General features: G+C 35.3%; 1 protein-coding gene across 4 annotated transcripts in view; it reads left to right on the top strand.

The window, feature by feature from the left end:
* Iqcb1 (IQ motif containing B1) overlaps positions 1 to 22,081 on the top strand; it is a 46,898-nt gene that overhangs the window by 22,922 nt on the left and 1,895 nt on the right. For all 4 annotated transcript variants that reach the window (XM_070030105.1, XM_070030106.1, XM_070030107.1 and 1 more), the window contains 7 exons: positions 6,372 to 6,550; positions 8,379 to 8,488; positions 10,611 to 10,720; positions 13,481 to 13,623; positions 14,799 to 14,947; positions 17,864 to 17,995; positions 21,496 to 21,652. In XM_070030105.1, the coding sequence (XP_069886206.1) occupies positions 6,372 to 6,550; positions 8,379 to 8,488; positions 10,611 to 10,720; positions 13,481 to 13,623; positions 14,799 to 14,947; positions 17,864 to 17,995; positions 21,496 to 21,652 (980 nt within the window). The remainder of the gene's footprint in view (positions 1 to 6,371; positions 6,551 to 8,378; positions 8,489 to 10,610; positions 10,721 to 13,480; positions 13,624 to 14,798; positions 14,948 to 17,863; positions 17,996 to 21,495; positions 21,653 to 22,081) is intronic.

Consider the following 22,081-nt stretch of genomic DNA (forward strand, 5'->3'; position numbering starts at 1 on the left):
ATAAAATAAAGGCAGAATATATTGAATAATTCATTCTTTTACTTTTGTATGGATTTATTAAGTAACACTACTGTGTGTACAATAAGAACTACATCATCTTATCTACAAGTTGATTCAAATGTAAATCTGATCTTCAGAGAACTAAAAGTAGAGGGAAAGAAACATATAAGCATATTATGGTGTGTTGGGTTGCAGTGTTAAGTGTGCTCAGGTGCTTCAAAGCCAAACTGAAGGAGGATGTTTCCCAGAGAAAGTAATATCTAAGATGAAACTTTAAGGATGAGAAATTGACCAGGAAAGGAGGAGAAAGCAGCAAGTCAGAGATAACAAAGACAAAAGCAGAGAGATTAAAAACTTGATGTTGAGAGTGAAAACTAGACACAATTCATTGTTGCTGAGATTTAAATTTTAGTAAGTTTTAAATTTTAGTAAATTTAGTAAGATTTAAATTTTAGGAAGTTCTGCAGAGAAATAATGAAAAAGTGGTCTGTATGTAAGAATAGGTAATATTTATCAAGATGCATTTTATTCCTGAACTGACATGGAATTGAAACCCCTCATACAACTACTGAAAGATAGTAAAAAAAAAATTAAAAACAATTAAGTTAAAAAAAGAAAATTTCATATTATGATAGACAGTGGTGATCACAGATTTTTTAAGCAGGTGAAAATAGACTGTGTTTCTATTTTTATTATTCTAGTAACTATGGAGAAAAGAAGGCATTTGTACTACATAAAGAAAGCAATCAGAGGTTTGACAATTACTTCAATGTTATAGCACTTGTCTAGCATGCCTGACATGGATCCCTAATATAGGATACAACTTCTTTCTTTTTTCTTTCCTTTCTTTTCTTCCCTGTTTTCCTTTCCTCCTTTTCCTTTCCTTTCCTCTCCTTTCCTCCTTCCCTTCTTCCTTTCTTCCCTCCCTCCCTCCTTTCCTTCCTTCCTTCCTTCCTTCCTTCCTTCCTTCCTTGTCTTTCCTCTTGTCTTTTTTTAATGCAGTTAAAGCAACCATGGCAATGCAAGACCATCCAGATCAATCTCAAAGCATGGCCTAAAAGGGTCAAAATGTGTAGAGTTTCTTAACTGTGTAGAGTTTCTACAGATACTTACAATTTTAAGTATTTTTTTCATTGTACAATATACAAATACAGGAAATTCAGCAAAAAGGGTTATGCTTTGATTTGGCTCTAAAAGGAGGAGAAAAGCTCATTTGTACCACATAAAATATTTGATCACTTTTCTTTTCTAATATTGCAAAGTGACCATTTCTTACAGCTGCTGCAAACGGATGCTATACCGGTAGAATAAAGCATACTATAGTTCAATGGGTGATTTGATTTTTCACAAAAAGTATCAATTTTTAAAAAAATCTTTGATCAGCTTAAATGAGTTAGAATTCACATTATTTTACATGCAAACAAGTACAAAGCATGCAAATGAGCAAGAATAGGTATTCATAAATGAGATTATTAGGATAGTTATTATAAATGTTTTATAGAATTACAAAGTTTAATAGCGATCTATATGACAAAAGACCCAAACTAAACTCTGTAGGTGAAAACTATTACTATACTGGATGGTATTAGCAACAAATTAACATTACAGATTAGTGAACTTTATGACAAATCAATAGCAACTATACACAATGAAAAGAAAAAATAAGAGGGAAACAAAGCCTATCAATGTACTATGGGATTACACTAAGCAGTATTGCATATGTATAATCAAGACTATATAAAAGAAGTAGTAGGGTCAGAAAAACATACTTAAGAAATAATGACTAAAATTTTTCCACAATTGAGGAAAACTGTATATGTTCAAAAGGCTCATTCAAAAGGCTCATCCTAACCTCCAAAACAATAAATATGAAGGTACATCATAACCAAAGTGGTAAAACTAGTAATGTAAAAACAATAAAAAATGAATAATTTTAAATGCATAATCCCAACCAGGGGCTGGTGGCTCATGCCTGTAATCCTAGCTACTCAGGAGGCTGAGATCTGAGGATCATGGTTCAAAACCAGCCCAGGCAGAAAAGTCCCCGTGAGACACTGATTTCCAATTAACCACTCAAAAACTGGAAGTGGAGCTGTGGCTCACAAAGAGGCTCAGGGACAGCACTCAAGCCCTGAGTTCAAGCCCCACAACCAACCAAAAAATAAAAGCACAATCCAAAAGAAGGCAATAAAGAAAAGAGAATGAACAAAGGACAAACAAAGAATTAAAGAATGTATAAATAAATGAAAAGATACACCATATTGCCTGACCTGAAATCACAATCCCAAACACAAAAGTCAAGGCTTTGAAATAGTCTAACTGATACTGAAAACAAAGAATTATGAGAACTGTACCTGATTTTAAAACTTCTTTATAAAAGTACAGTAATTAAAATAACATAATGTTGGCTGGCATGGTGGCTCAGTGATAGAGCGCTTGCCTTGCATGCATGAGGCCCTGGGTTCAATTCCTCAGCACCACATAAGCAAAAAGAAAAAAGCCGGAAGTGGCACTGTGGCTCAAGTGGTAGAGTGCTAGCCTTGAGCTGAAGAGCTGAGGGACAGCGCCCAGGCCCAGAGTTCAGGCCCCACGACCAGACCCAAAAACAAAACAAAACAAAACAAAAATAACATAATGTTGGTACAAAGAATGCAGTAAGATAGAAAAGAGTCAGAAATAATCTCACACATATATGGAAAATAGATTTTTAAGAAAAGTGTGAAGGTCATTTTTAAGAAAAGTGAGGATGGGGACAGACTTTTGAAATGTTAAAAAAAAAAAAAAGCTGGGTGTTGATGGTTCATACTTATAAGCCTAGCTACTCAGTAGGCTGAGATCTGAGGATACAGTTCAAAGTCAGAGTGAGCAAGAAAGTCCTTGAGATTCTTATCTCCAAATGACAGCAAAAAGCTGGATGTAGTGCTGTGACTCAAGATTAGAGCATTATCCTTGAGCAAAAAAGCTGAGAGACAGCACCTAGGCCCAGAGTTCGAGCCCCCCTCACTGCACCAAAAAAAAAAAAAAAAAAGATGATGGGAAAAATTGGCTATCAATAATCAATATAGAAAGACCTAATTATAAAACCTAAACTATAAGTGGGGTATGAAGATACTATATCTGTAATCCTAATATTCAGGATGATGAGACAAGAAAATAATGAGTTCAAGGCCAGCCTATACGATCTATATAGTGAGTTCTAAAACACCATAGACTAAAGAGTCAGATATCTTGTCTCCCCTGCCCCTCCTAAAAGCAACCCAAGAATATAAAACCTACAATACAAAGCTTGTAGGAAATTAGAAGCAAAAATTCCCTAAACCCTTAGGTATATCACCCAAAATTAAATTCACAAAATAATAGCAAGTACAGTATCCTAAATTCAAACATTAATGCTGTCAAATAAAACCTACAAAATAAAAAATGATTAGATTTAAGCTAGACTTCACAGCTGGGTGCCTGGCCATAGCTGTGATCATAACTACTCAAGGCTGAGATCCATAGGGTCAAGTTTCAAACCAGCCAAGGCAGGAAAGTCCTAAAAACCTCATCTTCAAAATAATCAGCAAACCATGAACTGAATGTGAGGTTCATTTGGTAGAGTATCAGTTAACAAGCTGAGCAAGCACAAGGCTCTGACTTTAAACTCTAGTATGAGAAAGAAAGATCATTAAAATTTTTAAAGTATGTTCTTCACTTATTAAATACTTTAGGATATATAAAGAACTCTCAAAATTTAATAACAAATGATTTGGAAATGGGGAAAACATACCTTTCATTAAAGAAGATATATGAATTACAAGCACATGAAAAGATGTTTGTTTAGCAACATTAATCAATAAGAAAACACCACTACACACTAACCCATAACATAGCTAAAATATAACCACTAACCCAAGTTTTGCAAAACATGCAAAAGAAGTTGATCTGTTACTCATTGCTTATGGAATGTAAAGTAGTATAATCAGTGGAAAATAGTTTGGCCATTTATTAGCAAGCTAGAAATTTACCTGTCGAATTATCTAGCCTTTCTATAGAGATGAGCTAAATGAGAAATATAAATAGATTGACAAAATAAGTAGGTTGAAAATTGAACACTGGGAAATAAACTTTAAGATACATTTGGGGGATGGGAGCCAATGAAGGAATCTGAGAAAGAATAGTAAAAAATATAGGGGTAAAGAATGAGAAACGAAAAGAACGAAGTATCACAGAAGTTAGGTGGGTAGAATATTAGGTACAAATAGTTCTAGGCAAATAAGTATTTAGTGGGGTATATACATGAATGTGTGTGATTTGATATTTGGGAAAATGTATTGATGAAGTACACTTTTTAAGTGTACTTTGAAAGTGAAGTATGGAGGAAGAATGCCAGATGTAGTCATATGAGAAATGAGTGGGAGGTGAGAAAGTAGAGACAGGGAGGTTTGGATTAGAAGAGAAGAAGAAAATAGTAGTGATTAGGAAGTTAGAGTGTTTAAAAGCATTTCAACTAATGTATTGCCATATAGCATAAACTCTGTATAGAATATAGAGTTAAGAAGTAATCAGATTGGAATAGCTTTATCTATGTAGGGGCGTGTGTGTGTGTGTGTGTGTGTGTGTGTGTGTGTGTGTGTGTGTGTGTGTGTGTGTGTGTGTGTGTGTGTGTGTGTGTGTGTGTGTGTGTGTGTGTGTGTGTGTGTGTGTGTGTGTGTGTGTGTGTGTTGTGGGGCTTGAACTCAGGGTCTGGGCTTTTTCAATCAAGGTTAACACTCTATGACTTTGAGCCACAACACCACTTCCAGGTGATTAATTGGAGATTTTATGGACTGGTTGGCTCTGAGTCACAATGATCAGATTTCAGCCTCCTGAGGAGCTAGGATTACAGGTGTGAGCCACCAGTAAGACGACTATGGGGGCTTTTTGAAATGAGCTTATTTTGACCTGGTATTTGAATGGTGTAATGATAAAGTACGGAAGAAAAAAGGTGAGTATCCCTGTCAAAGGGAATAGATAAGAGCCAAGAAGGGCAGAAACAAGTGTTGCCAAGATTCCTGTGTCTTTTGATTGAATAACCTTTAAAGTTTCTTAACACTGGCATTTTTCTATGTAGACTAGGGTACAGTCTCTTTTTTCCTTAGAAATATGTTGGCCTCTGCAAAAGTATAATTTTCAAAAAGCTAAAACCATGATTAATAGTAATATAAAATTTAACTGACTGAAAATTTTATTCAACTAGTTAGTGAGTAAATTTGTAAGATGTTTGTATAAAATCAAAGAATTGAGAGAGACTTATGGAGTTGATTTGTCAAAGGAATGTAGAATATATTGTAAAGAATATACATTAGTAATTTTTTTCTATCAAGAAATTAAAAGACCACTGTCTTATAAAGTCATAGATAGCTATTAGAATTACCTTTTCTATTCAACCAAAATCATTTATAAGAATGAGACAATTTGCATTACTCTCAAGCAAGAATGATTGGCAGGGCTGGGAAGGTGGCTCAGTGGTAGAGCGCTTGCCTTCCATGCATGAGGCCCTGGGTTCGATTCCTCAGCACCACATAAGCAGGAAAAAAAAAAAAACAGAAGTGGCGCTGTGGCTCAAGTGGTAGAGTGCTAGCCTTGAGCTGAAGAGCTGAGGGACAGCACCCAGGCCTAGAATTCAAGCTCCACGACTGGACCCCCCCCCCCCAAAAAAAAATGAATGATTGGTAATCTGCTCTTTCTACTGTGAAACTTAAAATATCTTACTAGTAATAGTCAAGCACAGATATACACCACTATCATATATTCATTAGGTGAGTTAGTAAAGTCATTCAGTTACTCCTTTTAAGTTTTTCTAAGATTTATATAATTTGTCATGACATGAAAAATACAACATCAAGTTGTTAATTTAAAAAATGCTAGGGGAAGGATAAATTTGGTCCTGTATTTCATTTAGCAATTTGGCCTGCATTGTGGCTTTGTTCTTATTGTTGCTTTAAAGCTTTTAATCACACTGACATTTAATATATTACAGATTTTCTTTACTACTCAATTTGATAGCAAGTTTCTTTGAGGAGAGAACTTGGGTGCACTGCATTTTCTGGTGACCCTTTCATGGTACAATAAGAATTGACTTAATGTGTGGGGATTTGTTATTATTGTTGTTAGTTTTGTTTTTGTTGTTGTTGTTTTATTTTTCGGAGCTGCAGACCAAACTCGGGGCCTTGCACTTGCTAGGCAAATGCTCTTCTACTGAGCTAAATCTTCAACCCCTTAATGTGTGTTTTTAAAAAGTGGTTTTCCTCTTCAATTAGGCTACACACAGACATCAAATTACTGAATCTGTTGTCAGTTTATTATAACTATGCACACATTGATTGCACTTTTTAAATTTTCTTCTACAGTGGTGACTTACTCAAAATAGGAGGAAAAACATTGCATTCCATTTTAGATGAGCTTATTTTCAAGCTTTTATCAACTCCCAGTCCAGTCATAAGAAGTTCTGCTACAAAACTCCTACTGTTGATGGCTGAATCCCATCAGGAAATTTTGATTTTACTGCGATTAAGTTCTTGCCACAAAGGTAGGACATAACTTTTCTTGGGATTCTCAAAAAGAAAATATTTGATGGTTTATAAAAAAAGACCATTGAACCTTTTAATCCTAAACCAGTCATTAAAGGTCTGTTTAAAGTTTAAAAAAAGTTAAAAAAAATACAAATTCTTGTATTTTGAAAAATTAGTAACAGAACGGAACCAGTAAAAACCCTACTACAAAGTTACTGTTCCTAATAAAGTCTTAGTATAAGCAAGACATTTTCACATTTCAAAAGATAGCACATATATTTTGTTGATAGAATTGTGATAAATACTTGCTCCCCATCTGACAAGAATCTATATGTTAGATATGCCATATAGTGTGGTAAAATGATGACCAAAGTGTTCAGTGGCCTTATGAAGACTAGCTTTAGTTGAAAAAAAATAGAACAGCTTGAGAGGTTGATAACACTTTTGATTTTTATATTTTAATAAGTTACTCTTTAATTCCTTCACTGGTAAAAAAAACAAATCTCCTTACCTTCAAAGTCACACACATATGGATAAAAAGTTTGAAATTTTCATTTTGTATAATAGCTTTTATATAAGAGAACATTTACTAATATAATACACTATTCTGTATACTTCACAAGTATACAGAATATATACTTCCTGTATCTATAAATGAAGAGGATACTCTATAAATGAAGAGTATCTTCAAATGAAGAGTATCCTCTTATCTATAAATGAAGAGTATATTCAAATGAAGAGTATCCTCTTCATTTATAGATAGAGGATACTCTTCATTTATAGATACAGGAATTAGAGACATGTAAAAATAGATCATTTGCTGAAATCAGTATATTTTATACAACTATCAAAGTTATGCTAATTTTATTCTGCCAACCAAAGCCATATATTAATATATTTATATTCATTGTAGTCAACAAATAAGTTTCTATCTCAGTAAATATATTTAATATAAGATTATATATGATGCATGCATTTAATACCTAAATATTAGAATAGTCTTTAGTCATACTTGATGATTAGGAGGCATTTTAGTAACTTACACAATTATTTGTGGACATTTTAATTTTATGTATTAGAAGTAGAGAGAGAAAATAATTGTACTCTAGTTGTGCCAGATAAATATTTTCAGCCCTGCAGTTTTACCTTACTCCTTTACCCTTTCTTTGGTATTTTATTTTTTTGTCAGTCCTGGGGCTTGAACTCTGGGATTGGGCGCTGTCTCTGTGCTCTTGAGCTCAAGGTGAGTGCTCTATCGCTTGAGCCACAGTGCCACTTCTGGTTTTCTAGTGGTCTTTATTGGAGATAAGAATCTCACGGACTTTCCTGCCCGGGCTAGCTTTGAACCTCGATCCTCAGATCTCAGCCTCCTGAATAGCTAGGATTATGGCGTGAGCCACTGGCACCCGGCTTAATTGGTATTTTAATATTAGAACATATCCAGGGTCTTTAATATATTTTAGTTAACTGCTTTTTTATGAAAGATGTTGTTTAGAAATCTCTTTGTATCAGATTTCACAAGTGAGCATGTATGAATTTTAAGGATAGAGAATTTAATCTTTCAGTCTTTAAGAAAACGGAAATATCATGTGATACCAAGTGTTTTGTGCAGAAGATCCTTCATTCAAGGCCAATCTAGCATAGGTAGTGGAACCCTGTCTCAGAAAAGAAAACATAAAATGGAAAAAAAAAGAAAACAGAAAACCATATGATTAAGGTTATTGTATTCATTTCCAAATGAATTTTCAATTTCGAGCCAGACTTTTTTAACTTCAAAATTGCTGATTAGCTAAAAAAAATCATATTCTGTTGGTAATTGTTGTACATTTTGTTACTCTATTTCAGAACTCAGAAATCTATTAAATAAACAGGAAAGTGGGACAGAATTTAGTCAAGAACTTAGAGAGCTCGTTGGTCTTTTAAGTCCTAAAGTCTATCAGGAAACAGAAGAGCAGGTATTAAATTTAAAAAATAATTTGGTTGTATTTCTTGACTGTCTTGAATCCTAAATATGCTTCTTTGTTTCTCTCAAAACCTTAAGCAAAATGTTTTGCAAGCTGGGTGCTGGTGGCTCATTCCTGTAATCCTAGCTACTCAGGAGGCTGAGATCTGAGGATCATAGTTCAGAGACAGCCTGGGCAAGAAAGTCCATGAAACTCTTATCTCCAATTAACCATCAGAAAACCAGAAATGGTGCTGTGGCTCAAAGTGGTAGAGCACTAGCTCTACCACTCTTCAGCTCAAGGACAGAACCCAGTCCCAGAGTTCAAGCCCCATGACGGACAAAAAAAAAAAGAAAAGAAAAAAGAAAAACTGTTTTCCAAGAAAATAAAAATACCTTTAGATTTTTCTCTTTTCCATTCAATCTATCCATGAACATAATTTCAGTTTCCCTTTTGTACCTGTTTATAGATACCACATGAATTTTTTCACCCTCCCAAGAAATCTTCTAATATTTATCTTCTTTTAGCTATATTAAACTTTTGTCTTAGGTGTGTGCGTGTGTGTGTGTGTGTGTGTGTGTGTGTGTGTGTGTGTGTGTGTGCGCGTGCGTGCATGGCCAATACTGGGATTTGAACTCAGGGCCTTGTGCTCTTGCTTTGCTTTTTTGTTCAAAGCTAGTTTAGTACAGCTTGAGCCATGCCTGCACTCAAGGCTTTTTTGTGGTTAATTGGAGATAAAGTCTCACAGTTTTGTCTGCCTGATCTGGCTTTGAACCAGATCCTCAGATCTCAGCCTCCTGATTAGCTAGGATTCTAGGCATGAGCTTCTGGTGCTTTTTACATAGTTTTCTATCAAAAACAAAACCAAAAAAAAAAACCCTCTAGTCATAGCAAACTTTATTTATGACCAACTATGGCTAGCTTTGTTGATGTATATAACTATAATGCATTTCACCTCTATAGAAGAAACTGTTACAGTGGTTCACAGCTCATTCCAATAGAATGATTCTGATTTCCAGGTGAGGAGTTAAAATAAGTATGGAAAGCAGATCTAAAATACAAGATATTTTGATGTAAAAGGAAATGAATATATATCTAAAAACCCTAAGTCCAAAAAAGGTAATGAAAGCTTGGTACTGGTAGCATAAACTTATAATCCTAGCAACTCAAGTTTTAGGCCAGCTGGGGCAGATAAATCCAAGAGACTCATATCTCCAATTAACTGGGGAAAAAAAGCAAGAAGTGGAAGGGTAGTTCAAGTGTTTGAGTGCCAGCTAGAGCCAACTTAAGAGTATAAGGCTATGAGTTCAACACAAAAAAAAGAAAAAAGAAAAGGACAGAAAAGAAAAAGGGTTTAAAGGTTAGTCTCTAAGATGAAAAGAAGTCCATTTAGACAGGAGGATCTTTCACAAGTCTTGGACTATACACAGTATACTAGAATCTTACAGACAGTTTTGAACAGTGATCCACAAAAGGTAATAATACATAACAAGTTTATAGTAAGTTAACTCAAAACTGATTATGAAACTAGGCAGTAGTGTTAAGTCTTTGAGAAGGAAGTGAGATTCCACAGAGAGAATTTAGAACTAACTAGACTATATGTTCTAGGTATTTGCTGACACCCTTACTTCCCTCCTTTGGGAGATGAGGTGTAGAATTCTTAGACTTTTCCCATCTTTCGGCCTATAAATTAAATGTTGTCTCCTACATATCATGTTAAATATGGGAAATAAGATCAAAATGATTCAAGCCTGTAATTCTGCCTACTCCATGGAGGCAGAGATTACAGGATCTTGGTTTATTAACAGCCTAAGCCTAAAGAGATTCCCATCTTGACTAATGACTCTGCAGTGATGTGTCTCATTCCCTATTGATAAGAGGAAACAAATATAGAAGGATTGCAGCACAGGCCAGCCAGGCATAAAGCAAGATCTACCTTGAAAATAACACCACAAAAAGGACTAGATTGAGCTCAAATGGTAGAATACCAGCCTAGCAAGGGTGAAACCATACATTTAATCTTCAGTACTGCCAATAGAGGAGAAAGAGACAGAGACAGAGAGAGACAGACTGTTTGCGTTGCCCTGATATTTTCTAGAGTTGTCTCTAAATTATTTCTGACATGTAATTTCAGAAGTTACATCAAGCAGCTTGTTTGATTCAAGCTTATTGGAAGGGTTTCCAGACTAGAAAGAGATTAAAGAAGCTTCCATCTGCTGTGGTTGCTTTGCAGAGGAGTTTCAGGTAAAATTTTTAAAAAATTAAAAATTTGTGATAGAAATGATGATCTGAGAGTCATACTAGAATATAGGTAAGTGAAAACCTAACTTTTTCTTTTCATTTTCCTAATACTTTACCTCTATTTCTGTTTTAATTATGCTTAGTATGCTAATGAGTGCCAACAAGCCAGTAACCAGATGTACTTTCAAAGAAAAAGACATGTTAGAAGACAGGATTATGAATTGTTCAAATACACAGTCATAGTCACTTCAAATTTGTTTGTGGGAGCCAATTCATATTATTAAACTCTCAAAATCATTAGTTTTCACAAGTGTTCTTATATATAATTATGACAGAAGCACCTATGAATATATGGAAATTAAATGTGTTGATCCAATTTTCCTGAATATGGCATAATGGATATGGCCCTTGAGATAAAACACAATTTGTCATTTATCTCTGTTTCAAGTAGAATGTAGTAAGATACCACTCACTTTAGGAAATGACTAACACATCCATATTTTTAGAAGTTACACACAACAATAATACTTAGCATTTATGATTTTAAAAAGCTCTCAAAGGTGATTTCTCATAGAGCCAAGTTTTAGTTCTCTAAAATGAAACAGGATAGTAGAGAAGTAACTTGTTCAAGAAAACTGAAACCATGCTTTTAATAACTACTGTGGTATTTCTCAGGTTAAAGCATTTAAAAATAGCTATGGGGTTTAAAATAACATTTCTGAAAGATAAATGTTCTGGAAATATTCTTTTAATGATTACCATGTTTATTATACTAATAATACATTTGAATTATTGATAATGCAATATTAGACATTATAATCTATAACCAATTAGAAGTTAGAAACAGGTAGAGTTTTTAAGTAAATTAGAAAGGATACTCTGATTAAAGCCTGCTCTCTTTTATCTTCCATAAGTGGGTAAAAGACAAAAACACCATAATCTACATTGCTTATACAACTCAAAAATTTTAGTTCTTTAGGAGAGGCAAATCTATGTCAGCTGTCATTTGGAGGCCCTTACCTACTTCATCTCTTTCTGAAGAACAATAGGTATTTAGAGAAATTCTTCATGTAGCCTCTGTAGAGCTCTTCTTTTTGGCATACATGGTACACATATATACATACACACATATACATATACACATACTTGAGGAATTTTCTACCCTTGATCAGAGGGATAAGAAAAAATATCTAAACAAATAAACCTTTAATTTTGGCCTAAGTAGAAAATCAGAGAAAACTTCCATTGTAATTTGCAAAAGAAAATTATATGGAGAAAACCATATTTGTAAAAACTTTTCATTCTCTTTTGTTTCTTTTGAAAGTTCTCATTTTCATTAAAATGACCTACCTTGTTATAGCATTTTAAAATAAATCCCTCTTTAACTATAGCATCCATGAAGCCTGTCTGTTAATACCATCAAGCCAGGTACTACAGTTGTTGTCAGTTTAAGTCTAGGAAAAGGATCTAAAAGACAACATACCCTTGGTTGTGTGGAGACAGGATCTCCTATAGACCAAGTTGTCCTTGAATTTGAACTTTTGTTCTTTTGGATGGTGCTGCGAAGAGAAAATTATTCTAAAGATTTTCAAATTCATTCTATAGAATAAAATAATGTATTCTACTTCCCATTTCTTCATGTGATCTTGTTTTTTTTCCTATGAATATCTGAAAGTATTTTGAGTATTTACTGTAGATTTGGACTTGTGGCATAGTCTTCTTATATAAAGATGTAGGAAGAAACAATAACTTGGTTGGAATGGCTATGGAGAAATCTGCTGAATAAAAGCAGATTATATAGAGATGATAAAGTATCTGTGAACACATAGAATTTTGTTGTTGTTGTTGTTGGTCATGGGGCTTGAACTCTGGACCTGGGCACTGTCCCTCAGCCCTTCAGCTCAAGGCAAGCACTCTACCACTTGAGCCACAGCGCCACTTCTGGTTTTCTGGTAGTTTATTGGCGATAAGAGTTTCACAGACTTTCCTGCCTGGGCTGACTTTGAATTGAGATCCTCAGATCTCAGTCTCCTGAGTAGGTAGGATTACAGGCGTGTGCCACCAGCACCCCACTTAGAAATTTTTATAATCAGATTAAATAATTGTAAAACAGGCCAGCTTAAAAAGAAGATAAAAAGCAAGTGTAATCACACCATGCTGCAAAATCATTATTGAACTTGTAATGTTTTCAAATCATTTGCTTTTCTCTATAAGCGAACACTTTTTTTGTTTGCTTGTTTCTGAGACAAGGGCTAATATAAATTTTCAAACATAATTTACATTTCATTCTTCTATATTTTAATTTTATTTTCACCTAACTTATTACATGACACTATTCTTTGAAATTTTTATTTTTTCATATAGCATAGAATTTTATCAGATAAATCAGTATTTATCTAACTCTATTAGGAGACATAGCTTTTTTTCAACTTATTACTATTGTAATACTATTATTACCAACATCCTTGAACACAAATGTTTACATACTTGGTTATTTCCATAAGAAAATTATTATAAATGGAAATAGTCAACATTTTTAAGCCCTTTGATGTATATTTCAGACATTTATTGGGACATTTGATGCTTATATCCAGATATTTCTCCTGGAAAGTACAAAACAAATGCACATGACAATGTTTCCTCATGCCTTTAAAACCTTTTTGTCTATATTTGTTTGAATACTTATGTAATCAACCATTTCATCCATTCCTTAGATGAACATATGAGAAATTGTTTTTAAGGCACTTACTGTTTCCATCACAGATCTAAACGAGCAAAGATGATATTAAAAGTGAATAGACAGAAGGAAGAAGAAGACCTCAAATTAAGATCAAAGCTTCAAAGACAGAGAGCTATGAGACTTTCCCGAGAATTACGACTGAATATGCTTGAAATAATTCATCCAGGTGAGTGACAATATAAACTTTACAAATTTACATCATAAAGTTATTGTAAAGTTTATATTGTGATGCTGAGTATCTTTTACTAAATAAACGTCTTGACCTACCTGATAATTTCTTCTAAAAAATGGGAACTATTGTGCAGTTTGTTCTCTCTCTCTCTCTCTCTCTCTCTCTGTCTCTCTCTCTCTCTGTCTGTCTCTCTCTCTCAAATAAACCATTTTTTCTTCCTTTTTGCCAGTGTTAGGGCTTGAACTAAGGACCTTGTGTTAACTCTTGGCTTTTTTGCTCAAGGCATTCTACCACTTAAGTCACACCTCCACTTCTAGCTTCTTGCTTGTTAATTAGAGATGTGAGTCTCTCAGATTTGTCTGTTGAGACTGGTTTTGAACTGCAGTCCTCAGTTTTAGCTAGAATTACAAGCTCCAGCCACTGGCACCCAGCTCAGGTAAACTTTATTAAAGCTTTGATGATGGTATGTAGCAGTGATATTCTAACTCCTTTCAAAGAGTATCTTTGTGTCTCTGACAGCTATCTTGAAGTTTATATTTATCTGAAAGGAAAGAAAATGGAGGCATTGCTCATCATCAACTATCAAGTCTGAATTGGAAAAAAGTTACAACTTCTTTTTATATTCAAGTCCTTTCTCTAAAGAAGCTTCATAGGGAGCCAAGCATGGTGACTCACACCTGTAGTCCCAGCTACTTGGTGGAGAAGGAGGACAGAAATAAAATTGTAGTCTAGCTCAGACTAAAAGTTAATTGGACCCTACATCCAAAAACAGGCTAAGTGTTTTGATACATGCCTATGATCCAGGGTATTAAGGAGGCAGAAGTATCAGGGTCCAAAACCAGTTCAGGAAAAAGTACAAAATACTAAGACACTACCTGAAAAACAAACTAAAGCAAAAAGGAATAGGGGTATGATCCAGATTATAGAGTGCTTGCCTAGCACTGATTTCAAATCTCAGTATAGGAAAAAATAATAATAAAGGAAGCAGCAGCAGTGGTGATTACATAGTCTGGGAGACTTAGTTTCTAACTCTTAGAACTATTATAAAATGATAGAATTAGAAAAATTAATAACCAATATTGAAAAATGGACTGCAAAATCATAGTCCTGATTTTAGAACTTGAGAAGACATAACAGTAAACATGTTGTAATATATGTCATCTTTTCAGGTCAAGTGGAGAAGTTCAATAAGGAACTTGAAGAGAAGTCAGCAATTATTATCCAGAAACATTGGAGAGGATACAGAGAAAGGAAGAATTTTCGCCAACAGAGGCCATCTCTTAGAGAGTATAAAGCAGCTGTTATACTTCAAAGAGCAGTGAGTCTGACTAGAAACAAAAAGTTCTGGATAAGGAAACAAAATAATGTTCAAATCTGGCTTTGCCATTTACCTCAAATTGTTTTGGCTTTTTTACTTTCCATCTGCATCCTGGAAGCTCATGTCTGCTCAATTTAAAAAAAGAAGTATGAGTGAGTCTATGTTGAAGTAAGCACAAACAAAGTATGAGCAAGCAGGGCATGGGTGGCACATACTTGCAATACTAATCCTAGGAGGCTGAGATCTGAAGATTGCAGTTCAAAGCTGACCCAGGCAGAAAAGTATGTGAGGTTTATCTCCAGCTACCAAAAACCAAAAGTGGAGCTATGTGACTCAAGCAGTAGAGGACCAACCTTGATCCAGGCCTTGAGTTCAAGCCTCAAGATCACACACACACACACACACACACACACACACACACACACACACACACACACACACACACACACACACACACACACACACACACACACACACACACACACACACACACACACACACACACACACACACACACCTTGAGTTCAAGTCTCAAGATCACACACACACACACACACACACACACACCTTGAGTTCAAGCCTCAAGATCACACACACACACACACACACACACACACACACACACACACACACACACACACACACGAGCAATAGAAGACCAACCTTGATCCAGGCCTTGAGCCTCAAAGCAATAGAAGACCAACCTTGATCCAGGCCTTGAGCCTCAATATCAGAATGTGTGCCCACATGAACAAACATGCACACACGTGTGGTCTGCAAAAGCAAAAGTCATATTGATAGTCTGCATCTCACTACTAAACAACAGTGTAGCCAAAGCAAAATAGAAAATGAAAAAAATTGCTTTCGAAGAAGAAGAAAAAAGAAGTGGGAGTGAAGGTACAAAACGAAGAAAACAGAAAACTAGAACAGAGCAGTGATCAGAAAAGAGAACACATTTTGTTGTATTTTAAAAGCTATCACACTGTGGACCTTGATTATCCAGTTTAGTATCTGTTAAGCACATGTGCCTGTGGCGTATGTGACATGTACATAGTCTGGAATGTGTCCTAAGTGTAAAATACCCATTAAATTTTGAATATTTATTATTGAAGAATATAAAGTATTGGCAGTTACACTATGTGATAAAATGCGATTTTTTTGTATGTTTACATAACTGGAGAAATAGTATTTCACATGATTTTTATTTGCAACTAGAACATTGTGACTTATTTCTTTTTGCACTGTGACTGATCTTGGTAAGAAAGAAAAAGTTTTGAGTATAGTGTTCTGGGCCTAAAGTCCCAACCCTTTAGAAGCTGAGGCTAAAGGATCCCTTGAGTCTAGGAGTTTAAGGATATCCTGGCTAGGTGCTGGTGGCTCACACCTGTAATCCTAGCTACTTAGGAAGCTGAGATCTTAGGATCCCAGTTCAAAGCCAACCCGGGCATAAAAGTCCGTGGGACTCTGATCTCCAATAAACCACTAAAAAAATGGGAAGTGGCATTGTGGCTCAAGAGGTAGAGCACTCACCTTGCGCTGAAGAGCTGAGGGACAGTGCCCAGGCCCAGAGTTCAAGCCCCACAACCACCACCACCAACAACAACAACAAAAAAAAAAAGAGGACGAAGATGGAAAGGAATGAAGTAAGGGAAAAAGGGAGGGTTCCTAGAGTGCTCAGCAGAATAATGGCCAGAGCTATCATCTACCTTTTGTCCTTCCCTTACTTTGTGCATTATTTGGTGGTAATGGCGTTTGCATTCAGGCCTTCACACTGGCAAGGCTAGTATTTCACTACTTGAACCACTTGTCTAGCCCTTTATGCTTTTAGTTTTTTTTTTCTGGAGCTTTTTTTCCCAGGCTAGTCTTAAACTTAAGACCCTCCTACTTATACTTACTACATTTGTAGGATTACAGGTATTAAGTGTAGCTTGTTTTGAAATACAGTTTCGCTAATCTTTTTGCTCTCACCGGCCTCCAGGCATGATCCTCCCATCATCTACAACACATAACTAGGTTACAGGCATGTGTCAGTATACCCAGTTAAATTCTGAATTTCATATAGTTTTATATGTCACAAAATTTTGTTTTAATTTTCTAACCACATAAAATGTAAAAACATTTCTATCCCAAAGGCCACATAGAAACTAGCAACAGGCTAGATTTAGCTTGTAGGCCATGATTTACCAACAACCCTTTAAAAGAAAGTTAATATTTAACTTGGATGAAATTAAAACAACTGAGAATGGAAAAGAAAAACTGGGGAGAACAATTTATATTTGTTTCAAATAATTACTGTAATAAGAGTTATTTTACCAGGAGCCTATTCTTTGTGAGTCATACCTCACAATTTTATATTTTTCCATTTATGAAGCTTCTTCTTGTACACTGGCTCTTATTTACCATCCTACATCCATGTAGAATTAGGATTGCTGTTGTCTATTCACCTAGAACCTGTAGAGCTCAGGTGACTGGACTTGCTCAGAATCATGAAGAATCATACAGAAACTAGAATTGAGAAGTCTGTTTTTAATCTTTTGTTCATCTTCATTGGTTGCTACAGAAATGTGAATATCTTATGAAAATTAAAGTACTACAGAAGAATATACATATGGTTCCTACTTTAGCATGATATGAAAGTGATGTTTCATTCATCAGAAACCACACTATGGTGTTACATAAGCTAGGTGTATTAAATGTATTTGTGACTCAACAGTATTTTCAACTTTAAGAGGCTTATCAGGACACAGCCTCTCCTTAAATTGAAGAACACCTGTATAGTTAAAAGGTCATTGTCCATCCTTTACTCCATCACCTTCTTATCCCTCTTCTCATACATACTCAGTGTGTATGGGTGTCACTAACATTATGCTGTAGAGAGAAGATAGCAAAATCACAAGCCTCTTCTTTCTTCCCCAGGTTCTTAAATTCCTAGCAAAGTGCCGTAAGAAAAGGAAACTGTTTGCTTCCTGGCACAGATTCCAAGAACTGCCTGATGCACGCAGAGTGGAACTAAAACAACAAGTAGATGACTATATCAGAAGACATCCAGTATGTAGGCCTCTTTGTCATTTTATGGTATTCAGAAAAGCAGTGCTTTATATGTGTATGCACAGTTATTGTTTGTTGATACAAGGTAATTCATTGGCTTTACCATAATGTGAATGGATTTAAAGTTTTTCTTTTTTGTGCCAGTCCTGCAGCTTGAACTCAGGACGTGGGTGCTGCCCTCAAGCTTTTTGTTGTTGTTATTCTTGTTGAAGGATAATGCTCTACCACTTGAGCCACACCTCCACTAACTTCTTATTATTGCAAAAAAAGTATAGTTAGTAGTAAAGGAGGCTTTTCTTCAAATCAGTTATTTCCCATACTACACCAATAGACATCATCACTGCTTCTTTTACAATAGTACAGTAAAACTTTGGCTACTTTAAATCTTCCAAAAGGAGCATATATAGTTGGGCTGGAGGTGTGGCTCAGGTGGTAGAATATCACGTCATGAACAAGAAAGCTATGCAAGGCTTTGAGTTCAACCCTAGTACTAGCACACAAAAAAACAAGTGTGGCGGGGAAGGTGGCTCAGTGTTAGAGCGCTTGCCTTGCATGCCTGAGGCCCTGGGTTCGATTCCCCAGCACCACATAAGCAAAAAGAAAAAAAGACAAAAGTGGCACTGTGGCTCAAGTGGTAGAGCACTAGCCTTGAGCTGAAGAGCTGAGGGACAGCGCCCAGGCCCAGAGTTCAGGCCCCACGACTGGACCCCCCCCCAAAAAAAAAACCAAGTGTGTTTATACACATATGTATATATACATATCTATGTAGCTGTCAATCAATAGTATTCATTCTTACATATGTATACCCAAGCATACATAAGAACTTATATTTGCTAGATTATTCCCAAACCCCCAGGAATCTTAAATCAGATACAGCACTTGAGAGCCTGCATCTTTTTATTTTCTTACTGTAATACTGAAAATATTTTCTTCCTAATGGATACATCCATATTTCAAACTTTCTGTGACCACAGTACTGAACATCAAGTGGTATTTGCTGCTTCTATCATGGTTCTTTTTATTGCCAGTCCTGGGGCTTAAACTCGGCATGGGTGCTGTCCCTGAGCTTCTTTTGCTCAAAGCTAGCACTCTACCACTTGAGCCAAAGCTCCACCTCTGGCTTTTTTGGTAGTTTATTGAAGATAAGAGTCTCATGGACTTTCCTGCCCAGGCTGGCTTTGAACCACAAACCTCAGATCTCAGCCTCCTATGTAGCTAGCATTAAAGGTGTAAGCCACCAGTGCCTGGCTTTCTTGATTCTTGACCTTACATTCCTTTATGTCTGTGAAGATCATTTCTCTTCTTAAGTGATTTACTACCTCTGTCATTCGTTTTAATTACCTGTACTTCTACTGATAACATTTCTTCCAACTTTCACATACTTCTTAAATTTTATAGTTGCTAGTTTATACATTTCTCATAATCAGAATTCTTACCTCATTTGAATCAACTACAGTTAGTATATCTTGGTACTATTCACATTTTGCTATGACTATGGTAGATGTGTCTAAATTCATGATCTCTTTTCCTCCAATTCTTCCTCCCGTTTTCCCTCCCTCCTTTTTACAGGAATACATACACACATAGTTAAAACTGAAAGACTAAATGACTAATCTTAGTTGTCTGATGTGATATTTAGATAATCCTGCTGTTCATCTTTTTATTCATGCAGAACAGCTCCCCTGCCTCCCAGCAAAAAAATAAATAATAACAAGAGGATTATAAATGTATTACTAGCTGAGCATAAATATGATAGCTCCTTGAAATGAGCAATGATAAAAATCTTAATTGAATAGCACGATTTAGTTCAGTGATACAAGTAAGACCTCCTACTTATATAAACCCTTATATATTTTTTCCTCATTATATAAATCTTTATTAAATATAACTGCATCTTTAATGTGCACCACATAGCCAAACTTTTCAGTTTTGTAGGCCATTCAGCCTCTCTGCTAAATATTCCTCCATTCTTGGGGACTAAAGCAGCCATAGATTATATGAAAATGTGTCGCTCTATGTCAGTTAAAATCATTTTCATGAACAGGCTATTGGTTTTAGTCTGTTTAATATCAATTTATAATATTGTTTGTAACATTCTAAAAGGTGAAATGCACATTTTGTACAACAAGAGCATAAAAACCAGGAGGGAAGAAACAATACATGATTGAAAGTTTCTTATATATGAAGTGTTCTATTACTTAAAGTAATATGATAAATTAAAAGTGCATACTAAGAACCCTAAAGTAACCAAAAAAATTAAGAGCAAAGAGTTATATAGCTAATAATATTACAAAGGAAATTAAATTGAATCACAACATATACCCAATTAATCAAAAAGGACTAAAAAGAAAAAAGCTAACAAATAGAATATATCAAGATGATAGACAATAAGTGTAAATGTTCTGAACCTTATAGACTATATGTTGATTATAAGAGTAAATATGAAAAAATACAATGTGGAACAAAGTATAATGATAAAGGGGCCATTAATTAAGAAGACATAAGAATTCTGCTATGCCAACATGAATGAGCTTTGAAGACATGCTAAGTGAAATAAGCAAGAAACAAGACAAATATTGGATGAATCCATTTATCTGAATGACCTAGAATAAGCAAACTGATAGAAACAGAAACTAGTAGCTTGATACTCACGGTTCATACCTGTGCTCAGGAAGCTAAGATCCAGAGGATCTCAGTTTGAAGCCAGCCTAGGGAGAAAAATCTTTAATATTCTATCTCTGAAGTCACGAGTAAAAAATTTTTTTAAAGAAACTTATTTTTCCAAGAGCTAGAAGTGAAGAATCTAGTCAAAAAACAAACCTACATATATGACCAATTAATTCTTGGCAGAGGTACACTCAGTTAATGCAGCAGAGAAGCAATTGGACATTTAAAAAGAAAAAGGACACAGATATATCATAAACCTAAATACATATCATAAAACAATAAAAAATTCTAAAGGAAAACATTGGAGAAACATTTTAACTTAGGCAAACATTGTGAATTAGGCAAAGATTTCCAGGTTCCTCTTAGCTTAGTGATTAGTGTAAAGAATATCTTTCAGCTGATTTTGCTCCTCCTTCTGTAAAACAAGAAGCAGTTTTAACATTATAACTTAGATAGGTTTGGGAGCAGGAATGGATTGAGAAATAAGGTAGTAATTTAAATGAGGTCCAGAAAAGAAGGGATAGGCCTTGTTACTTCTCTTCTGAGCCAATACCTTTACTAAACTATCCCTAATTTTCACTGTTACCTCCTCTGTTATCTCTTCACCTACAATACCACTACCTAAGTTTCCAAAAGGATACTTCCTCACCTACATTTTTATATAAAGTTGTTTTAAAGAGTCTGTTTTTTTACTTGTAGTAGAGTATAATATAGATATCAGTTATCCTAAGATTTTGTTGGTAAAATGAAGGTCTTTTGCTAAGTAGTTGGGTAAAATATACTTGGATATACATCTCCTTCTCATGACAAGTTTTTCTGTCTTGTGTTTCCAGGGTTCTCAGATGTCAGATGTGGCCAGCAGAGAACTACATGCTCAAGCTCAAGAACGACTGCAGCACTACTTTATGGGTAGAGTCGTAGAAGAAAGATCCCAGCAGCACAGAGAGGCTCTTATGGCTCAGATCAGCACCAGTATTGAACAGTTGATGAGTATGTGCTCTTTCTTGTTTTCCTGAAAGGAAAAAAGCCAAACCAGGTGCTAGCGGCTCATGCCTGTAATCCTAGCTACTCAGGAGGCTGAGATCTGAGGATGGTAGTTTGAAGCCAGCCCAAGCAGAAAAGTTCCTGTGAGACTCATATCTTCAATTAACCACTCAAAAATCCAGAAGTGGCTCAAAAGTGGTACAGTGCTATCCTTGAGCAAAGAGAGCTTAGAAACAGCACCCAGGCCCTGAGTTCAAGCCCCAAGACCAACAAAAAAGAAAAAAAACCCATACAAGTGACAAAATCTTTAGAAGACACATCATTGGTATGTTAACCCTATCCTCAAAGTTTCCACATGTAGATTACCCCCCAGGACATATTTTCACCTGTACCCTTAATACATTCACATGTATCAACTCAAATTTACTAATTTCA

Source organism: Dipodomys merriami, unplaced genomic scaffold, assembly GCF_024711535.1.
Source record: "Dipodomys merriami isolate MVZ:Mamm:240054 unplaced genomic scaffold, mDipMer1.0.p SCAF_2, whole genome shotgun sequence".
Taxonomy (NCBI): Eukaryota; Metazoa; Chordata; class Mammalia; order Rodentia; family Heteromyidae; genus Dipodomys; species Dipodomys merriami.